The 23,540-nt window shown below is 34.6% G+C and overlaps 1 protein-coding gene across 1 annotated transcript in view; it reads left to right on the top strand.

Moving 5' to 3' along the window:
- The window catches only part of NETO1 (neuropilin and tolloid like 1), a 107,041-nt gene extending 84,005 nt beyond the window's left edge, over window positions 1–23,036 (top strand). The window contains exons 8-10 of the mRNA XM_058178197.1: window positions 9,405–9,518; window positions 15,766–16,324; window positions 21,400–23,036. Of these exons, the coding sequence (XP_058034180.1) occupies window positions 9,405–9,518; window positions 15,766–16,324; window positions 21,400–21,448 (722 nt within the window). The 3' untranslated portion in view covers window positions 21,449–23,036. The remainder of the gene's footprint in view (window positions 1–9,404; window positions 9,519–15,765; window positions 16,325–21,399) is intronic.
- The last annotated feature ends 504 nt before the right edge of the window (window positions 23,037–23,540 follow it).

The following is a 23,540-nucleotide window of genomic DNA, read 5'->3' as shown; positions in this document are numbered from 1 at the left end:
GAACCGGTTGTTAAATTATTTGAATCCCACCACTGCTTGTAAGGTAAGTTGGACTGAGAGAGAATGATGGGCCCAAAGGCCCAAAGTTGGGCTAGAACTTTTAAGTTTCCTGATTTCTAGCCTGGTGCCTTAACCACTATACCAAACTGCTGTATTGAAGTAACAAAATTCCACATCACAAGAATTTTCACAACTTAGCTAATGTAGGGTGGTTTGTTTGTTTTTTTGGTTTTTTTACTACAACTGAGAAATAATATACGCACATGTATATAGCAGCACTTTCACAGTGGGAAAGAGTGAAGGACAAAATGATGAAAGTAGGGTTGTATCGCAATGAAAGTCCTCCCTCTTTCTGATATGCATCATGTTGTTGCTTGTATGTATTTATTTACAGATAATCCTTGACTTACAACCATTTGTTTAATGACCATTTTTCACACTTACAACCATTGCAGCATCCCAATGGTTATATGATCAAAATTCAAATGCTTGGCAACTGGCATGTATTTATGTGATCACCTTTTGTGACTTTCTGACAAGTATAGTCAATGGGGAAGCCAGATTCACCTAATGCCCATGTTACAAATTTAAAAACTGCAGGGATATACTTAACAATGTGACAAGAAAGGTTGTAAAAGGGGGCAAAACTCACTTAACAACTGTCTTGCTTAACAGCAGGAATTTTGGACTCAATGTGGTCATAAATCAAGGAGTACATGTATTTATTATTTATCTATCAAACTTAACATGCCATCCATTCGCCCGTATATATCTCCTCATTTTTCTGGTGTGTAGCAAGTGGCATCTATAATAATGTGATTATTATTGGATAATGGTAATCTGTTAGTACTGACCACTAGTAACTGGGTTTGGACTCTCTTGAATATATTTGTGTTTCTTTGGAGTCATCACCACCAGTATGCCATGTGCAAGTAATCTTTAGTTAACAATCATAATTTGGACTGGGAACTTTGTCACCAAACAATTTAGTTGTAAAGTGTGTTATCACATGACCATGCCATCTTACAAAGGCAATTCCGCTTGTGGTTGCTAACATGAAAGCATATGATTGCTATTTGCAACTCCTTGCTGGCTTCTGTATTGACTTTGCTTGTTGGAAGAAAGCAACGAAGGTCGCAAATGATGATCACATGACTACAGGATGCTATGACTGCCATACAGGATGCTATGACTTGGGTGCCAAGCATCCAAATTGTGATCACATAACTGCAGGGGTGCTGAGACAGCTGCAACCGAGAACTGGCTATAAGTCTTCTCATTGTAACTTTGAATAGTTGCTGAATGAATGGTTAACCGAGGTCTACCTGTAGTAGTGTATTGTAATCTGTGGAGTCTCTGTAGACATGTATATGTCAGGGAAAATTTTTATCATATCTAAGTACATATTTTGTTTTATAAAATTGTAAGGATCTACACTGTTTTACTTGATATAAATATTAAATGCCATTATTGAAATAATTGCTATATGCATTGATTTTATTTCTTTCTCAAATGAGTCTATATTGAAATCATTAGGTTTATTTAATGGCGTTGCAGAGAAATATACAAATTGATTTTACATTTTAGGGAATTGCAATAGCAAACAGAGAATTTCTGAGTTATTGAATCATTGTAATTTCATTTCATTTGCCATAATAATACATTAGAATGAGATTATCAATGATGAGCAATGCAGCAACTATGTTTGTATATGACGGTTTAATTCTTGGAGGTAGTTGGTTCCTATATATTCCTAAAAGATGTTTATGTTCTTCTTGAACTCATTGTTCATTTCATTTCATTGTAGTATATGGATGCTGTATGTTTAGATAGATATAATAATTTTACACTACTACACTCATGTTAAAAGCACCTACCAAGGTACTTCCGGATTGGATGGGCATCCCCATTGCCCAGGGGACCCCCAAGCGGGTCCTTTACATATCCTTGAAGAATAATTTTATGATATTATATTATTTATGATTATAAATATAATTATATAAAGCCATGATTTATGAAGAATCATTGTTTAGGAAAAACCTTCAAAACTTCAAAAACTATGAATTAGATGGCCAAATATTAAGGAAAAAAATATGACTGCATAATATCACTAAACCAAAATGTACTTCATTGATTAAAAAAAAATCCTTTGATTGTGTCAATCATGTCAAACTATGGAATGTGCTTAGAAAAAGGGGAATCTCAGAACATCTCATTATGAGAAACCTATGTACAGGTCAGGAATCCACAGTATGGACAGATCATAATGAAATGAAATGGCCCTGGATTAGCGAAGGAGTATGACTACACCTAAAGGTATAGATCAAAATAGTATAGCTTATGGCTTTCTCTGTGAAATCCTATGGAAGTGAAATTTGGATTTTGAATAAACAGGATAGAAACTTTGGTGTTGGAGGAGAATTAACAAGAATAGCTAGAAAAACAAAGGAGTTCAGTAGGACACAAATGACCAGGTTCACATTATCATATTTTTGATACATTATGTGAAGACTTAACTCTTTGGAGAAGTATTTAATGTTGTGAAAGCTGGAAGGAAAGATGAGAAGAAGATCTATAAGGGGCGTGCATAAGAGCACAAACGTGCCTACCATTCCTGTCCTATTGTTTCATTATATCCAATTAATATAGTTATTACATACTAATGCTCATATATATGCTTATATATTATATAGTTATTTTCATGCTTATGCTTATATATACTGTTGTGACAAATAAAATAAATAAAATAAAAATAAATAAGCTAACCAGCAATAAGGTGGATGGACTCAGTTCCAATGGGAAGGAGTGTACTGTTGTAAGACCTAAAAAATCATACTTGGAGCAGATCCTACTAGAGAAAATCTTTCTACTTCTTAACTAAAAATCAACATTGACTTGAAGGCACATAACTACTCAACAACATAATAAAAAAAAAAGTGTCTATATTATTTACTTTAAAATATTTCTTCTTTATACAACTTCTCATTGGAGTATCCTTCTCATACTTTGGACTGCTTGGATAGTAATAGATTGGAAAAGACTAGGACAGTTTTCTTGTGTCTGCAAACAGTTTCTTAAGCCTTCTCATTGGAACAGCATACCAAAATCCCCAGATGAGATCTGCATCAACCCTCCTGATCTTCTATAAGGGCCTTGAAGACCTAGCTCTGCTAATGGGTCCTGGGCCACGAAGGGGGTGGGATAGATGGGTAGCACAGGTGAAAATGCTCCTGCTTCGGACTAGATCGCCCGATCCGGTAGCGATGGTGGTGGGTGGTTCGGAGAACTGGTAGCAAAAATCCCTGCACCCCCCTACCCACCCCAGCTGAATCGCACAATCATCAGAGGCTTTTTTTTTACTTTTAAAAGCATTTTTTTCGACGGAAGAAAAAATGCTTTTAAAAGTAAAGAAAAAAAAGCCTCTGATGATCGTGCGGCTCAGTTGGGATCGTCCGAACCCTTTAAAAGCATTTTTTTTACAACCTCTTCGGCCAAAGAGATTGTAGAAAAAATGTTTTTAAAAGGTTCTGGCAATTAGGCAACTCAGCTGGGATCGTCAGAACCCTTTAAAAGCTTTTTTTCCTCTGGCGATCCCAGCTGAATTGCCTGATCATCAGAACCCTTTAAAAGCATGGTTTCTACAAGTTCTTTGGCTGAAGAGGTTGTAGAAAAAATGCTTTTAAAAGTAAAAAAAAAAAAAGTTGGCCACACCCACCAGGTCACATCACCCCCCGCCCCACCAAGCCTCCCCTACAGAACTGATAGTAACAAATTTTACATTTTACCCCTAGTGGGTAGTGTATCACTCTGGAGATGGTTAGTAGATTGAGAGAAGACTCCACATCACACCATGTTCTTCGTGTCCCTTTCCCAACCCCAATCTTTTAATGATAAATTTTAGTATAACTATGATTCTTGTTATCACTGTTTTTTTTTATTTCAAAGTTTCTAGTTTTAAGGTTGTTAAGCTGCTCACAGTTGCCTCTAGACGAGATGGGAGGCACATAAATCCAACAAACAAAAAAACAAACAAACTGGCTTCTAGCTCTATCTAGTCATTGTTCTTCCATCATAAGTTAGAAATAGATGTTATTGCATTTTATTTGTTCGTACTTCCTGTTGTGTTCTATCCAAACTAATGAGATGACATCACATCAGGGGTTTTTTTTGGATCACAGTTATACAGACTTTCTAATCACTCTCTTTAATTGCTTTTTTAATTGTCACACAATTTCCATCTAGAATATTTTGAAAATAAAGACAGTATGTCTTAAAACTAACGATACAATGCTCTTGACTATATTATATATAATGGCATATCAAAGAGGCCAGGTCAGTACATCACAAAGATTATAGCACTGCTACTTTATTGATCTATAGACTGAAAACATCTTGAATATATGTTAGAATTTTCTTCTGCCCATCTTACACTGAACGGAACCAAGGCTTTTGCTTTTGTGTCTTTCTCATCATGTCTTCTCCATTCTCAGATGTGTTTTGTTTTGCTTTAAATGCTTCTGCATATCTTGATCAAAATTATATCTGCAATCTCCTGCAATGGCACAAACATTTACCATCAAGTTAATTTCAATTATAATTTTAAGTTGATTTTTTTTGAACTTAACATTATTGTGTTGTATCTTGTGGCAACAACACAACTATATATATTTTTAATATTTATTGTAATGAACTGTTAAAATTGCAGTATCACCATTGGGTGATTTTAAATAAGCGATGTTGCAAGAAGAGGAAAAGAAGTCAGACTAATGAAAGGAGAGTTGTGTTCCAAACTTGCCCCACCCTTTTTCTATATGTATTACAATATCAGATACATGCCTGAAAAAGGTAAGTTTGCAGCACAATGTGCCATCCACAACAGCAGTAAAAGCTGGGTTGGTTTCTTATTTCAAGTACTTCATTGCCACATCACAAGGTGAGTTGCATAAAAGATGAGAAAACACCTTTATATAGAATAGAATAGAATAGAATTTTATTGGCCAAGTGTGATTGGACACACAAGGAATTTGTCTTGGTGCATATGCTCTCAGTGTACATAAAAGAAAAGATACGTTCATCAAGGTACAACATTTACAACATAATTGATGGTCAATATATCAATATAAATCATAAGGATTGCCAGCAACAAGTTATAGTCATACAGTCATAAGTGGAAAGAGATTGGTGATGGGAACTATGAGACGATTAATAGTAGTGCAGATTCAGTAAATAGTCTGACAGTGTTGATGGAATTATTTGTTTAGCAGAGTGATGGCCTTCGGGGAAAAATGGTGGACTGAAGACAACTCCGTGACAGGACGCCAACTTGATGATCTTTGGCCAGTCACTCTCTCTCAGCCCTAGGAAGAAGACAATGAAAAACCACTTTCAAAATTTTGCCCGAACATTTCAGGAATAGTCAAGGCAGTCACCAGGAGTCAATATTAACTTGAAACCAGATCTATCTATACTACATAATATATATCTATGTTCTGTATGTATCTATCTACCTCCCTCAGAGAAACAGATGAACTGCAAGTTAATTGGTGGTTCATCTGCAGAAGATTTATGGTATTATGGGAGGAAGGGGTCTCAGTCTAGACAACTCATTGGAAATATGTCCTCCCTATGAGCCACCTTGCCTTCTTATGAGCTCTGTAATTATTTATTTTTAAAGAGTGTAGATACTTTGCATTTGACATGGGGCTTGCGTGCAAAGAAGGGGTCCCAACAATGAGCTATAATGAAGACTAATGTATGCACTAATGCAGGGGTCTTCAATCTTGGTCCATTTAAGACTTGTGGATTTCAACTCCCAGAGTCCCTCAACCAGCAAAGCTGGCTGAGGAACTCTGGGAGTTGAAGTCCACAAGTCTTAAAGGGACCAAGGTTGGAGATCCCTGCACTAATGTATAATAATTCTTACTAATGAAAATAAATATAAATATTTCTCTCTTGAACTTGCAATAAAGAGCTAATATGGTTCTTGTTAATTCTATTGCCTTTGACATCTTCAACTGATATTAGAAGAACCTCCTGTCTGTCCCCAGATTTGCCGAATAATTCCTTTGCAAGGGGGCTTTTAAATAATCTATCTCACTGAAAATGGATTCTATTCCATTCATAAAATATAGTGGTGGGCGCTAATTAGTCTAAGTCTTAATATTTAAGTCAATCACCAAGAAATACTACACTGGATAAATATTTTCTGTCATTGTACATTTAACTACTTTGTGCACTCTGAGGTAAACATAAGAATTTGGATCCTTAACGAAAGCCTTGTGTTCCCGGAGAACTTTTGAGGAAGCAAAGAAAATGACATGAAGATACTTCTTCATGTAACTTTTTGTTACTATCATTAAGGGTTAAATTGCAACCTATGACCATCATTTGTGTTGTAAATGTTGTACCTTTGATGTATTTTTTTCTTTTTTCTTTTTCTTTTATGTACACTGAGAGCAGTGTAACAAAACAAATTCCTTGTGTGTCCAATCACACTTGGCCAATAAAAAAATTCTATTCTTGCAGGAACTTTTACACTGAGTGATTTTGGAACCTAAAGTTAGTTATTGGTGTGCAACAACATACTGATTTTCTAATTTTTTTTACACACAACCTTATATATTTGAGTGGTTGTTCTATATTCTTGTCCTCAATCACTTACTGTGATTTAAACAGGAAACATCTGCTGTTTTTCTTGAAACCTGACAGTAAAATTAATTCATATCCTTGGGGTTTAAATCATATGTGTAGCTCCGTTAGACTTAGGTTGCCACCTTGTGACCAGTGTTTGCAACAGAAAATCATAATTTTCATTGTTGGATTAGATCAGATTACCCTGTAAATTAGATTTTTTTCATGAACTGTGAACATTTCAAACTATTTCTGGTTAACCTACAATGTGGTTATTCCCTGTGGAATATGTATCTTCTTATTAGACTAGTGCTGCCTTTGAACTGATGCTCTATTTCTAGCATCCAATACATCAGCCTGGATGTCCCTGGGACACAGTGGGACAGGTTGAGATCTTTGTTTCAAATGAGAAAAATATGTACAAAATTTCCTGAATTTATCACTTTTTTGCTACAATACTTTTCCTTCTCTTACTGTGGTTCTACTTGTGTTTTGTTTTAAGCTTGTAGGCCTGCTAGAAATTATTATCATAATCTCACTTTCCTTGCTTGGCCATTATTGCCATTCTCCAGAAGAATAGCTTTGATGCCCGTTTTTCTCATTAGATGTTGTTACGTCTCCATTGTTTATCTTGTCCAACAATTTGCAAAAGAAGAAGGTTGACGTGAAGCTGGCAAGGCAGTAGCTTTTGATAGATGGTCCTATACTGATAGCAGAAAACACAGGTATAGAAAATGAGTGAGCAGTAGGACGAAGAAGCATGGGAGATCGCATGTTAGATAATCCTAACCCTAACCCGTTTGTATACAACTGAATATAAAAGTCGTTGGCATGTATACCAGAGCACATTTAGAGCACACTTCTAAGAATGTCTATTTGTTCAATGCCCTTTGGTGGGATTTACTTTCAGGAAAAGGTGTAGAGGAACCGCAACTCCTTTTCCTGTTTTTTGAGTCTTTTGGTAGTGTGTGGATGTGGGGGGGGGGAGAGTTATTTTGTTCAAATGTAGGAAGCAAAGACTGCTTTTAGAACTCCCTTTGCTATTCTTCCTGTACTGTTTTTACAAGTACTAATAATACAACTCAGTAGTCCTCAACTACTGGGATGCCCACAAGGAATTGAAAAGCAGCATTGCAGCAGATATTATCAGTGGGTTATTTTTTTTCAATTTCATTACTTGAAGAGCCTGCCCTGACCTCAATAAAAGCTAAAAAATGTTATTATTGCTCTGATGTTATTCTTAACAACGGACTTTCATATCAGGATCTTTGATATAGGTTATCAAATGATTATAGGTTATTGAAGGATTATAAGGAAATGCCATTCATTTCAGATATCAAAATCTCTGTCTGTCTGTCTGTCTGTCTGTCTGTCTGTCTGTCTGTCTGTCTGTCTGTCTATCTATCTATCTATCTATCTATCATCTATCTATCATCTATCTATCATCTATCTCTATCTCAGATGTTCCTTCTTAAAAGCAAACACTGCATTAGAATGTAGTTGAATTAAATCTATTAATCTCTTTTCATTTATCATTCCAAATTATTATATTCGCCTTCTTTAATGCTATCTATATTTGGGATAGCGTTCTTCCAGGTATTCATATGTCTCCTCTCTCTTCTCCATGGATGTTGAGAAAGTTATCCTCCCATACCTTGAGATTCAACAGGTTCTTGACTCCTATAAGGTTTTTTGTTGTTATGTATGGTTTTTCTTCTGCATGCATATGACCTCTAAGTTTCTAATTTCATTGTTCTTATTTTTAAGATGTAAACCTCTCAGAATCATATGAAGTCAGGCAGCCTCTACACTGTATGACTAAATAAAAATAGAAATGATCATGGGGAGTTCACTGTCCTTGAATCCAATACAAGGTTATTTGTAAGATATATGTTAAAGTCTGCAGAGATGTTAATATAGCTTTGAAACACGTCATTTTTCCCCTTAGTGCCACTTAAAACTTCTAATAGCAGCATTGTGGTAATTATTCAGATAGCCATCAAGTTGCATGAACATAAAAATATATAATTATTGATTAAATAATTTAGAAATGTTCAGTGACTGAATAATCTCCACTGGATTGTAAACGTCTCCTTGAGAATTTTGGGTTTCCCTGTGAAGCCTAATATAGAGTATATAGCCTCCAGTTACACTTTTATTCTGGGGCTTTAGTAATATTAGCAACTTGATTTTACTAGTTTGTGAGCCTTAGGCAATTACGCTTTACCTCCTGCTCAGGGACTGTGAAAATTCAATTTCAGAAAGGCAAGTGTTTCTGCATTTCCTTACCTTCTTACTTTAAAAAAGTATATGTGCTTGAACATGTCATTGAAATTTCCTTCATTACCATCCCTAGTTTATATCTATAAGCATCGAGTTGTACTGAAGCTGATAGCTTCTTTTAAAATGCATATTAACTATGTTAGATATTGTCATCTTCCTGTATCTCTCTCTTACATTTAGATAAACACATTAAAGTGATTTGTAGTGAAGACATGAATGTGTTTGACTGCAGGTGTGAAAACTGCATTTTGAATCCTAAATTTTGTTTATACAATAGTGAAGCCATTATGCTGATTACATAGAATTACAGCCATCTGGCCTACATTCAAAATATAAAGTTTTTTAGATCCAATATTGCAATTTCTAGATCCAATTTTTAGATCCCTTTGCTTGGTTTTGTATTAGATTTACTAATAGCTCTATTGCTACTGAGTAGGAGAGTAAATTCACTGTGCAGTCCTGCTAATGCATTTTTTTCCTTCTCTTTTTAGCTCCCTGTGAAGCCAACACATTTTTTTGCCATAGTAATATGTGTATTAATAATACATTAGTCTGCAATGGACTCCAGAACTGTGTATATCCATGGGATGAAAATCACTGCAAAGGTAATGCTAATCATATGGATTAAACTTCCAATTAATGCCACAGTAGTTTTAGTTTAATTATTTGAAACTCACAGCGTAATTATTCTCATGCTTTTCAATGAATGCATAAGACTATTTATCACGCAGCTCTAAAATTTGTTAGAACTTGTTTCAAAAGTTATTACAAAATGAACAGAGCGTTTAATAGCTAGAGTGAAAAAGTCCTATATTTTCTCTGGAAAAGATAAATTGTTGGACTTCGATCAGTATTTGGATAGAGAAATACTATCACTTGCGGTTCCTCATTTTGTTCTGGTGCTTAATATTAAGTGCTTGTGAAAATATGCACCATTATCAAAAGAGTACTCATAATATAAATTTACAGTTATAATGAAATACAATGGCTGATTTGTAAAATGTTGCAATGTTTTGAGCTATTCGCGGCTATATGGGACAAAACCAGAGCATTGGTATGTTAAAAGTAAAATATATAACACAATAGCAATAACAAAGAATGTACATGTATGAAAAGTAAAAACATACAAACTTTTATGTGTGTATCTTGAATGTGAATAGTAAAATATATGCCCTTGCCCTTGTGTAAACCTGCCTTTGTTTCATGAGAAAATAATTCAAAAACAGCAGAGCAACTCATTTCTTTGCATTGTTATGGGAAATAAAGCCAAATTTTTCTTAGGATAAAAATCCAACTTCCAATGACAACTAACTCTATTATACCATGTTTAAGTGGAATTTTCTATAATCCATTGGTTTCTATTGTGAAAAATTGAAACCTAAACTAAAATTTCAATCCTAAACTTTATCGTACAGTTTGATAGCAATTGTTTTGCCATAGTTCTCTAGATTTGAGGATTTCTGTATCTGCATTTGTCTTCATTATAAAGAACAAGAGGGATAATTTATTTCAGCAATAGCTTCCATGGTTATTATGCTTTTGAAAGCTTTTTGGAGAAGGGTAAAGGGCATCATTTATTTAGGAAGAAACAGAAAAAGCTTGCAAAATGCTTAGCCTTAACTCATAATGAGCCAAGCAGAAGAAATTGAAGTGTAATTCAAACAGAGGATTTTAAAATGGCAAATAATCTCTCAGAAAAGCAGTTATAATTTTATGTTTGTTGTAAATGCAAGCAATCTGTCCACTAATTGATAGTTTTAAGTGCCTGAATGATTGTGATGAGGCAGTTCTATTAGATAGCATTTTTCCATGCCTAACTGTTCAAGATTAATGTTATGAGAAGAACAGCAGGTCTGGTGTGGTTTGCTGGCTCTGTTCTACCAGTATCTTCCCAGAAAGTATGGCTGGCTTACACATTTAGAATTCTATACACAGTACCTATCTATACATAATTGTGAATTTGACTCAAATGTTTGATTCAATGAAAAGATAAGGAGCAGGACTGGGCAATCATGTGATTCAAAAGTTGGAACAAACATACAGTTTTACTGTCCTTTACAACATGTTAGTTTCCTTAGGCAATTAACGAGTGAAGAATTGCCAAACAACTGACTTTTTGCCTTCATCTTTTCAAAAGTGGTGCTGACAATATTTCTATACTCTTACGAAACAGATGAAATAAGAACAGGTTATTTTTTACAACCAAATGCTGTAGGCTACTGGATTATGAAGAGCATTTCCAAATATGCCACTGATCAGAAGCAGAAGTCCCTGCTAGCAAGTCAGAAGCGATCAGTATTTATTCTGAATATTAATTTTATTTCAAAGCATTCTCTCCTTGGGATACCAAGCTGAATAAAACCTTAACACATAATTCATAGCCTGCTAGGACAAGTGGCAAATCATCAGCGTATTACTAATTTTAATTAAGAAGTGCAATACAAAGAGAAGGGAATAAATTTTTCATTAAAGAGATTTGAATCTTGATCCTGGATCGTTTTTGAACTATATTAGTTCTATAACTAGTTGTAGTTAGAGAAGATTTGAGAGGGATGGCTTTTATGGTAAGTTTTCAGAAGATTTCTTTTGGAAATAAAAATGTTCCTTAAAATGTCGAAGAATGGCTGAATTCTTCACAAAGGTTGAGCAGTACTGACAACAATGCAGGACAACACAGGCAAAACCAGGGGTGAAATCTACTTACCTTCCTTACCAGTTCAGAAGTGCATGCGCCGTACACACATCACATGCACACACAAATCTTCTGCACATATGCAAAACCTGCGCATGCGCAGAAGATAAAAAACACAGAAGTAATGACACCCCTGGAGCTTTGCTTTGCCATCACTACCAGATCGCCAAACTACTGGCCATGATCGCTACCAGATCACGCGATCTGGTCCAATCCAAGAGCATTTCACACCTGGGCAAAACCCTTTTAAGAAGCTGTTACCTCTTAAATGGACCTTTTGCCCAAAATGGAGAAAAGTTGGATACTTCTAATAGAAATAAGAAATAAATAGATTTTGTTTTTCCCAATTAACCCTGAGACCCTCCAGTGCTTGCTGGTATTGCTTGCTTATCTTCACATTATGGGAAATTGTCTCTATTAATCTCTGTAATGAATTTAAGAATAAAACTATGGTTCTGAATTTTGAATTAATAGAAAAGACAAGCACAGTTGTATTTGATTAACACTCATGTTACCCAGAACTTACTTTCCATTGACCAGTCAGATGCTTCTAAGAAAGTTACAAACAAGGCATTCAAACAAGCAATTTCTTCCCAGCTATCACTTCTTTCCACCTCAGCAACTACTGTAGTGCAGGCAGTTCTCAACATACAGCCACTTGTTTAATGATCGTTTGAAGTTACAATGGTGCTAAAAAAATGTGACTTAACAACTGTCTCTTGTACCTATGACCACAGTCCTCACAGTTATGTAATCAAAATTTTGGCACTTGACAACTGGCATATATTTATGACACAACCACTTTTTCAACCTTCCCATCTGGCTTTCAACAAAAAAAACCCCATTTCAACCTTCACAGCTGGCTTCTTCACAAGAGGCAGAAGCCAACTTTGCTTAATGACTATGGTGATTCCCCTAATAACATCAACAAGAAAAGTCATAACATTAGGCATGTTAATTTGATGACTCATTTAACAAATGCACTGCTTAGCAACAGAAGTTTCAGTCCCAATGGTGGTCATATGTCAAGGACTATCTCTATATGTTTTATCTGGCTATTAATATTAAAAGGTGGACTTCCTTTATGTTATGAGAAATTTCCACTCAACACCATTTGATAAATGAGCCTCTTCCTTTTTCTAAACATTAGAGCAAGTAAATTCTTGAATCCTAACTCAGAAATAATTTAGAGGAAAGTTGATTCAATATGAAATGGGGTAATACAGTTGATTAATTGCATGAGGACTGCCAAATTCTGCACCAGTTGTAGTTTTCTGAATATTCTTGAAGACCATCCTGACATTTACTAACCAAAAAGAGAAACAACTAATGAAAGTGCTCCTTCTTTTACAGCAAGAGAAAATAATCCAAAACTAGGCAAAGTTCCAAAACTACGCAATGTCACTGAATATTCATTCAGTTGTCACAAGTAGGTCCAGTAGGTGTGGTCTTTGATTTATGAAAACAAATGTTTTACAACCTGCATAGGATTGCTTAATCTGTTACACTGGTAAAGATGTAAGGAACACATTATCTCACTACTAAAGTAATTTGAGGACTCTCTATACTTTCTTTCATCTAACTACATAAACTCATAACTGTTTCTTTTCATTGCCCTAGTTCAGAAAAAATAAAGCAATTTCTACAGATGTACAATAATAACTGAAGTAAGGTGGACAAGATAAAATGTTACTTTGCCCTAAACGTAGATTGGGGGGAGGGGGGTGTTTGAATGATTATAATCTCAAATTTCATTTTAACTCTTTAAAATCAGTACAGAACTTTCTCAGGATATGCTTTAATTTTCACACGTGCTCTATACTTTTTTCTCTGGTGGATTTTCAAATATGCTAAATACATTGATAGACATGATTTATCTCAGTCCACTTTGAACTACATTATCTCTCTTCTCCCTAACGTCCTTTTGAGTAATAAATAAATTGTCCCATGGACAAACACTTGATTTTATCCCTCCTGGAAAGAAAAGAAAATACCCTGGCATTTTATGGCTTGCTACTTTTCTTAAATTGAAAACATTTTTGTGGTATATATTATCATATCACAAGATAACTTCAATGAATAGAAAATCTTGACCATTTCAATTTATTGCACAAAAGTTTGATCATAAGCGGTCTGGAAAACCTTCAATTTTCAAATGAAAGATGCATTCCTTTGCTAGTAAAATATTGAAACTATAATGATGGGAATATATTTATTCATGTATAAGATAATTTATCATGTACTGTATTATATTTAAACATAAGCATGAGTCAGACCATTTCTCCCATCATATTATTCATACAGTAATTGCAGCCATCAATTGAAAATATAATCATTGTAAGATGCTCTCGTGTTGAATAGGCAAAAGTGGTTTCCTATTAGAAGTTTATTAAACATTTAAAAAATAATCTATGTTAGACCATCCATATTATATACATTCTTATCTTGATATAAGAACAATATATATCTTCAGCAAAAATTACAGATCCATAATAGAAACATTTAACAAAAATGTGTTCATAATTTTCCTTTAGGATAAAGTGTAATATAAAAATATAACAAAAACAATAATAAAATATACAAAACAATAATATATTCCAAACTTTCCTCCCTCTAAAGTCCCCAATAGTATTACATATGGTTTTACTATATCCTAGATTCAAGTTACTTAATGAATCTTGGTTTTTATTTCAGTAAATGGCTGGCCTCTTAAAAGAATTACTTGAAATAGTTAAAAAGTTGCATAGTAGTGGTTTTTTACCTTTGTCAAAATATATTTTGAACCAGTTTCTTTTAATGGATACAATCATAAAAAGTCATATATTTATATTTCACACTTCTTCTAAGGGAAGGCGGACATTAAGCTGGAGTTTTAATCCTACCTTTTTCAAGGTCCAGCTTCCAGTGGTATACAAGATTACTTCCTATACTTTCTAGAGGTTTAGTCTAAAATCATACAGGGACATGAAAACTTATGTTGTTAATTAGTAGAATGGAATTAGAAAGAAGCATCCATCTCATACTATAGACATGGGATGTCAAACTCGTGGCGACATGTGGTGTATTGGGTCTTTCTTCCCTTTCACTAAACTGGGCGTGGCCAGCACATGATGCATCCAGCCTGCGGGCCATGAGTTTGACAGTCCTGCTATAGATGGAAGGGATATGAAAGTGACTTGAAAATTAAACGTGTTGAAGCATCTCAGTGGCCATGGCTGTAAATTGTGGTTCATCTAGATTGACTCTTGATCTAATCCAAAGAGCAATAAAACAAATAAACCTATAGCAATTTCTTTAGCTTTATCAGGAGATTTTTGGTCTGTAGAGCTGTCCATTGAACTGAAGGCACACGCACTTCGGAATAGTTTCATTTTAACTCTGTGCAGTGTCATTTTAACTCTTAAGATATTAATGGAAACCTATTTGATCTACTTTCAGATTCCAGGACCAGTTAAAAAAAAGATTTGTCCATAGATATGAACGTTCCAATGCCCAGACTAAGGAAGAGATAACAATTCAACTTTTCACTCTGAAAACCAGGTTATTATTTTAGGGAATTCATGGTAAAAGACTAGCTATCCCCTCTTAGGGATGTCACCATAATGGAGAAGTTTGGAAAATCTGTCATTGCACTTTCGAGGATCTGGTTAAAAAGAAAAAATTTTTTTTAGTTTTCATCAGATTGCAAAAATGACATTATTTCACCATTATTATTTTTTTTGTATACTTGATTTGTACTTTACAGAAATGCAAATTAAAATTGTGAGAAAATGAATTCTAACTGTAGAATGAATGTATAGCCAACTATTTGACTTAACAAAGGTTTATAAAGCTGGAGCTAATCCAGAGAATTGAAATCAGTTTCTGATCAGCAAAATGCTGTCCTGCCATATAATTCTGTGTTTCTTGTATTCTTTCTTATAATCAGTTTTATAGTCTTCAAATGTATTGGGACATAATTATCAAAATGTCCAGGTGTATAGCCATGAAATCTATTGAAACTTGAAGTTGCAACACATCTGGACAGAATCCAGTTTGGAAAGATTGAGAAAGAATCATCATGGTAACAATCCAGAAAACGAATGGTCATTTTTTTTTTAAAAAAAAAGGTGGATTTTAATTTTCTGTTTTATTTTTTTATTCCCTTTCCCACCTCACAGAAAAGACAAAAGCCAGCCTGTGGGACCAGCTTACAAATACCAGTGGGACAATCATTGGGGTGACTTCTTGCATTGTGATCCTCCTTCTCATTATCTCTGTTATAGTCCAGATCAAACAGCCTCGTAAAAGATTTGTCCAGAAGAAAGCAGACTTTGATCAAACAGTATTCCAAGAAGTTTTTGACCCTCCTCATTATGAGTTATGTACTCTCAGAGGAACAGGAACTTCAGTGGACCTTGCAGATATTGCAGATGACTTTGAAAATTATCATAAACTCCGTAGATCATCTTCAAAATGCATTCATGACCACCACTGTGGATCACAACTATCTAGCACTAAGGGCAGCCATAGTAATCTTAGCACAAGAGATACACCAATCTTGACAGAAATTCAACCCCAGCCTGCAAAGCCCCTTATCCAGCCTATGAACAGAAGAAACATCCTTGTCATGAAGCATAGCTACTCACAAGAAGCTGCAGATGTGTGTGAAATAGATGAAATTGAAGAGGTACCAACCACGAGTCACAGGTTGTCCAGACATGATAAAGCTGTTCAGCGGTCAGTATCAATAGATTTTTGATGTGGACTTTTGCATGAAGACTGGGTTCAGCTCTTATTTTCTATTTATTTATTTATTTTCTAATACGCATATCCGTTTACAGTCCAACCATTGTTTGTGAGCCATCATTTTTCTTATTCATGATGGATGAGTATTCTAAAGAGGGATATTTTTTTTGTTTTTGTTTTCTTTGGCGGGAAGGGGGTAGAGGAGGAGAAGGTGCTTTTGATATCATCCCATGACAATAGCCAAGAATCATTTAACAAGTCAGTGATTCTGTTTGCTAAGAATCCAAAATTGTCCTTATTTATATTTTTAGGCATTTACTACGACTTCTAACCCAATACAATCCATGGTAGTATTCCCTGGCAATTTTTGGCAGATGAAAATAGGTTCTTTCTATTTACTGCTATTTGGCATAAAGTAGCCATGGAGACAGTGGTGGGATTCAAGTAATTTAACAACCGGTTCTCTGCCCTAATGATTTCTTCCAACAACCAGTTTGCCAAACTGCTCAGAAAGTTAACAACCGGTTCTCCTGAAGTGGTGCGAACTGGTTGAATCCCACCACTGCATGGAGACCATTACAGTACCAGGCTTTACTGTCTGGCTTTGATAATCAAGAAATAATGAAGTTTAAACTTTCCTGTCTTTGACGGTTCACCAATCTAGGCTCTAAAATAGTTTTAGTTCTGAAGTGCAGCCTTTATCCTTTCCATACATGCACACACTCAAGAGCTAATTGTATGAAGGAATTTATAGCATAGAATGGTCAAACAAGGAAAGAGTTAAGCAGCTCTTCCTAGGGAAGCTTATTTAATTTTTAAAGCAGCTAAAGAATACTGTTGATTATAATTAAGTTGCGTTTTGCATGTACAGTAGATACACTTATTTTGTGGAAAATTCTAATTGCAAATATTCCATTGGCTGTCTTGACTTTCTTTCTTTGTTTCTGATCCTTCTAATACTGCTCCATCATCAAAAATTGCCTCTAATGTTTTCAGGCGTGGGATATGGTGTCTTATTATTTTAATTTCATTAAATATAAAAATTTATGAAAGTGTAGATAAACTTTTACCTAATGAAGATATTTTTGATTTAATTAAGGACAATTTTCTTAGAAAAATTAGCATGCAGAGCTGATTCCTTAGGGAGCTTGAATGTAATATTTTCTCCTTCCAGATTGTAGGGAGGGATAAACCAATGAGAAAATCCCTTCGCCTTCCCTTCATTGATCATGTTTCTTTTATACAGCAAAACACAATATTTTGAAATACGATATGGTGATTTCTGTAGTTGATTTATCGTTACTTGTCTTGTTTATTTGCGATTTAGACTAGGGGATAATTTGTATGCTTTAGCTTGATATTCTTTTAGATTTGCTTATGAAAAAAAAAGTAGCAGAGCAAAAGCTTTCTAAATCAAATATGGCAGAATTACTGTTTCAAAGAAAATTATGGGGTCTCTTTTGCTGTGAAATGCACCCTGCATGCTTCTTAATAAAAATGCTTAAAAGATTATGAGTAAATATAAAGTGAAAAATATTTACATGCAATGTACTTGGAAACTGCCAGAAACCTTTGATAGGTTTAGGCTTTACATATGCATTTTATTATTCTCCGTATTATTGTGTTCATATGTTCAGTCTTTTCCATCTGCATAAAAGCTAGCCAAACCTGGGGTGTCTACAAGACACAGGAGGAATAAAACAAGTTAAATTGGTGGATACAGCCATGTGATTGAAGCCCATTATTATCTTTTTTTCTGCATTGCTTGACATACCCCTCCTCACTGCAAACACCCCAATCAAAAAATCTCAGCGCACTTTGTCAATTAGTTGCACCAAGCCATTTTAATGGACTAATTTTAAAGGATTGATAGTTAATAAGAGCATTGTTTTTGCCCACCAGCCTACCAGTTTTAGGTATCTTAAATCAATTTGCCTTAATCTTTAGATATGTTTCAGTAAAGAATGTATATGCATGTATTTCTTTTTTTTCCTATGCAAACATTATTATGTTGAATGAAATAGCCATAACATTCCAGGTTCTGCCTCATTGGGTCTCTAAACAAACATGAATCTGAGTACAACACAACTAGGGTGTAAAAGACAACTGAAGGTAAGTGAACAACTGAATATATTGTTCTCAATTCACCATCTCTGCATTTCATATGTTTTCTTCGAAAAAAATCTGAGATCTTTTTTTTTTATAATTTGGTTTTAGTGATTGTGTGTTTTGGCTTGTTTGAAAAATGTTGCTACTCCGTGAATGTACAAAGATTTTTAAAGGGTTTGCTGTAATTTCAATAACACATACAATTTATTTAGTCACTTTCCTCCATTCCATTATAACGTCCTGCAAAATATGATTCTGAATATTAAGCTTGATTGTTAAGCAGCGGTTTGGCATGGCCATTCACTTTTATTGTGATTCTTTTACAATCCAGGGTTTAAAATGTTTCAAAATAACTTCCCGCCTGCAGCTTACACACTATAGGACAGTGATGGTGAACCTTTTCGGCACCGAGTACCCAAACTGGAACGTGTGGGCATGTCCATGCATATGCATGCAACGGAGCACCGGAAACCTGAAGAGCAGCTGGCTGGCATGTGCATTCCTGTTTTTTGGCTGGCTTTTTAGCCATTTTCAGGCCATTTTTTGGACGTTTTTGGAGTATTTTCCAGTGCTCCAGTGCCTGCGAAGAGCAGCTTGCCAGCATGCATGTGCATACCGGAAACCAGAAAAGCAGCTGGCGATGCTGCGTGTGCCCACAGAGAGGTCTCTGTGTGCCATCTTTGGCACGTGTGCCATAGGTTCGCCATCACGGCTATAGGATAATAAAGAACCTATTTTTTAGATCTATGTATAGTCATAATTGATGGCATGCTTATTTTAGGGAAGTTGAATTAATATGCAGATTATTTCTTGTTTATCCTCACGTTCCACTGAAGCTGGTTTTACTCAACGCCTATTGGCCATCTTCATGAAATAGGAGTTTGAACTTGTTTCTTATTTAAATCTTAGAACTCTTATTCATTTTTTCCAAGTTCTTATTGAAATCTTTTTCCATTCCCACGATAACCTTGTTAGCTATTTATTTTGACTGTTATGAGTGGCACTTACTGATGCACTATAGTGAATGTCGTCACCCAACAATATACAACCACATTTGGCTATAGTCCAAGATCTTTAGGCCAAAAGTTTATTTTATTTAATCTATTACAATAAGTTAATAATAGATTTAACAAACTCCTTGTCCCTATAAATGTAATATTTTTGTCCTGTGTCACTTTGCAAACCACAAATTGGTGCCATTTTTTTTGGTCCACACACTAGTTTTGGTGGCTGCGTGTGACCCAGGAGTTCATATTCTAAACACATGATTCATGACCGTTGAAAAGATGAAGGAAACAAGAATATGTAACTAAACGTATGGCCTGGGTAATAAACTACAAAGGAAGTGCAGAAAATTAATTTCTAAGACCCAGGAGGAAAAACATCTCATGTCTTGAACTGATTCTACTTCTCACTTTATTTTAAGGAGACTTCTATACACTTAGTTTCCCTTATTACTGAAAATAAATCTAGGAGATCAGTATACACTTCAGAGGTAACATATAAGTCACAGAATATGTAGGCAGTTTCAAACTATGTGTATTAAGTAAAGTGGTTATCACTGAACAGTAAGATACACCTAGTGGCATATTTTGGGAAAGGAAGGGACAAAGGCCATTGTTTCATGCATGCCAAAAAGAAAAATGATTTATTTTAGTGCTGCTGATCATTGTGAAAAGATCTTTCCTGAAGAAGATAGTTCTATATTTTCATTATTGTTTTAAAGCTTGGCTGAAATGAATTTAAGTTTGTTTATGTGATGAGATAGATAGATAGATAGATAGATAGATAGATAGATAGATAGATAGATAGATAGATAGATAGATAGATAGATAGTTTACTTGGAAATTGATTAATAGTGGTAGCTAAACCAATATTTTAAATATTTTGTTAGTTTGTCTGCATCTATATGATCTAGATTTTACATGTGAATTTATGTGTGTATGTATGTGTGTGTGTGTGTGTATACACACACACAGACATACGCACATATACATATATGCATATACATATGTGTGTGTATATTTATTTATTTATTTGTCACAACAGTATATATAAGCATAAGCATGAAATAACTATACAATATATAAGCATATATATAAGCACAAGTATATAATAACTATATGAATTGGATACAATTAAAGGGAACATTAGTACAGGAATGGTAGGCACACTTGTGTTCTTATGCACACCCCTTACAGACCTCAGGAATGGGGTGAGGTCAATTGTAGATAGTTTTTGGTTAAAGCTTTGGGGATTCTGGGAAGAGACCAGAGTCTGGTGGTGCATTCCAGGTATTTCATTTCATTCCATACACACACACACACACACACACACACACACACACACACACACATATATGGAATTTCATTCCATATATATGTGTGTGTGAGTGTGCGTATGTACACACACACACACGTATATACATACACCTATTCAAAAATCCTTCTTGCCCCTGGCCAATGAATCTCTTCAGCAGTCTTCTGTTCATCCCTTCCTGTAAATTATGTGCTCATAAGTGTTCTTATATCCAAATTCCAATCACCGGAAGTGATATTCTATATGTGTCATGGTTTCACATGTTTTTTTGCCTTCAGGTAGCCAAACCTGGAGTCGGGGCATATATCATACTACCAATCGCAAGTAGTTTTGTTGCTTAAAACCTTAAAAAAATCCCAATGGACAAAAACCTTTGTCCATCTTCTCCAGATATTTCATTAAATCCCTATTGATGGATGGATGGATTTTTGGACCTAAGGCACAAAAGCAGATCCATGTGAGCAGTTTTCATAATTTTACACAGAACTAGCTTCCACATAAATTACATTTCTTTTCATGGTTGAATTCATGGTATCTTATCTATGTAACATCCTTCTTATGTTACAGTATTTTACATATTGTGTCAAATAAGATTCATTCCATTGAACTTGTTATATGTTTATTTTTTCATAATGTAGATTGCTTCAGAATAGTGCATCCAGGGTGATTTTGAATATACAACTGTGACTTATGAAAGTATCAGCTCTGGAACTACAAGCTAGAGATGTTCTGGACTCCAATGAACTACTCCGATTTCGTGGGGGGGAAAACCATCAGTTAATAATAAGCAAAATTAATGAATGGCAATAAGACCCTTATTACTATCATTTATTGTAATCATATTTTTCTTTTATATTGTTATTTATTTTGTTATTTGATTACGAAGAAAAGTTATCCACTTTCAGGAACAAATGATTAAATCAGGTATTTATGGATTCATAACCACTTCAACAGAAGTATCAGTTAAAAACGTATCTAATGATGTGGCAGAAGGTCACGCTGAGAAATTGATCTGCATGTATGTTGCTGAATATTTCAATCGGCAAAAAAAATGTTTGAGATTCATTGTAAAAAGCATGCATTCATACTTACTGCTATTCCAATCCATTTCTTTGTGTCATATGCTTGCTAATTGTAAGTTTTTATATAATGATACATAAAACAATGTATAATAATTTCTTAAACTGAGTTTTGCAGTAGTCTTTTATTTACTCTAGCAGTTAAGTAAGGATTTATAGTACATTTGCTGGGTCACATCTAAATGATGAATCATTTTTAGTAGCTGAAATTTGGAAAGTCATCTAGAACAGGGATCTCAAAACTTGGCAACTTGTGGACTTCAACTCCCAGAATTCCCCAGTCAGCATACAAGTCTCAAAGTTGCCATGTTTGAATACCCCTGATCTAAAAAGGGAATCAATCAAGTATGAATAAATACTGAACTTATTTTTAATTTCTCCCAAGAAAACCAAGTAAATATCTTTGTTTGTTTGTTTGTTTGTTTTAAAGAATATTGCACACAGTACTTTTTGATAGATTACATTAGGAATAATGTGTAATGTCAAATACCGTAAGCCTTGTTCCTTATGAATTACAGAATTCACATGTCATTTGCTGACCATTTCTATCTCATTGTCATCCCAAATGTTGCATAAGAAGCTCTTTATTCACTTTATCAATGTGACATATTATCTGAAATATTGAAAGCTCAAAAGCTGAAGTTCACAGATGTTGAAATCTCAGAATCATTGTGGTTTTGAAGGGTGCACACAGATGGGTGACAGCTGTCAGATTCAAATTAAAACTGATGGTAAACTATCAAATATTGTAAATTGCTAAATGTAGTCAGTGTTGAAAGTTATTATAGATTGATTGCAATTATTTAATATTTGTAATTTTTTAAAGTAAATTTCTATTACCTCAAATAGCATATTTTTTAATGTGTACTTTGGAGTAACTACTTTTATAAACAAAGCAGTTGAGTAAAAAGTGTTTCCCTCATTGGCCTCAAAGAACAGAAGGCATTCAAAATAACTTTAAAAATATATATTCACAAACAAATCTCATGATATTCATTGGCACTTAATCTCAAAGTCTGTGACATTTGATTGCACTTCCAGTATAGAGTAGAAGTTATGCTGGAGGAAGAAAGAATGGATATATTTGTGTGTATTTATGTAAATTTTATTAGCGGTAACATTGACTTAAATTTTGAAGCTTCTACTGCAAAGAAACCCCTCTTTTAAATAGTCAATTTGCTTGCATTTAAACTAAATATTGCATAGATCAGTGAAGTGGGGGGTTACGGAGTTACTGGAAATCTTGGAAAATTTCTGAAGTGCACTTTATATTTCTGATGGACTGTGGTGATCACTATTCAGTGTTTAAAATGTATGGCCTCATGTAGTACAAGTCTTTGATGCTATGTCATGTCATGAAAGATGGCTACAATCTGAAGAGAAGTTTCCTTGAGTTTGATTCGATTGAGGCAAGCTCTCATTGTAACAAGAACAAACAACGAACTCATTTCATCAATGCTCCTCTAATTCGCTCTGGCTTCTCAAAAACCAGAGGAACTTTTTAATCATTCAGAACATTGCCAAGGCAAAGCAACAAGAAGACTTTGAGAAAAAGGAGCCAGATGGGTTATCCTTTAATCAATTAAAGAAAGAGAAAGTCTGTTGTTTCTTGGACTCCCGGGTAGCCTAGTCAAGAATTTAACTGAAAATGTTTAAGTATGGTAAGTAGTTTCATCCATGCTCATGCATGTTTGTGCACT

This window comes from Ahaetulla prasina, chromosome 3 (assembly GCF_028640845.1).
Source record: "Ahaetulla prasina isolate Xishuangbanna chromosome 3, ASM2864084v1, whole genome shotgun sequence".
In the NCBI taxonomy this organism is placed as follows: Eukaryota; Metazoa; Chordata; class Lepidosauria; order Squamata; family Colubridae; genus Ahaetulla; species Ahaetulla prasina.
Note: the sequence above shows the minus strand (reverse complement) of the source record. Positions and strands in the feature narration are given on the sequence as shown.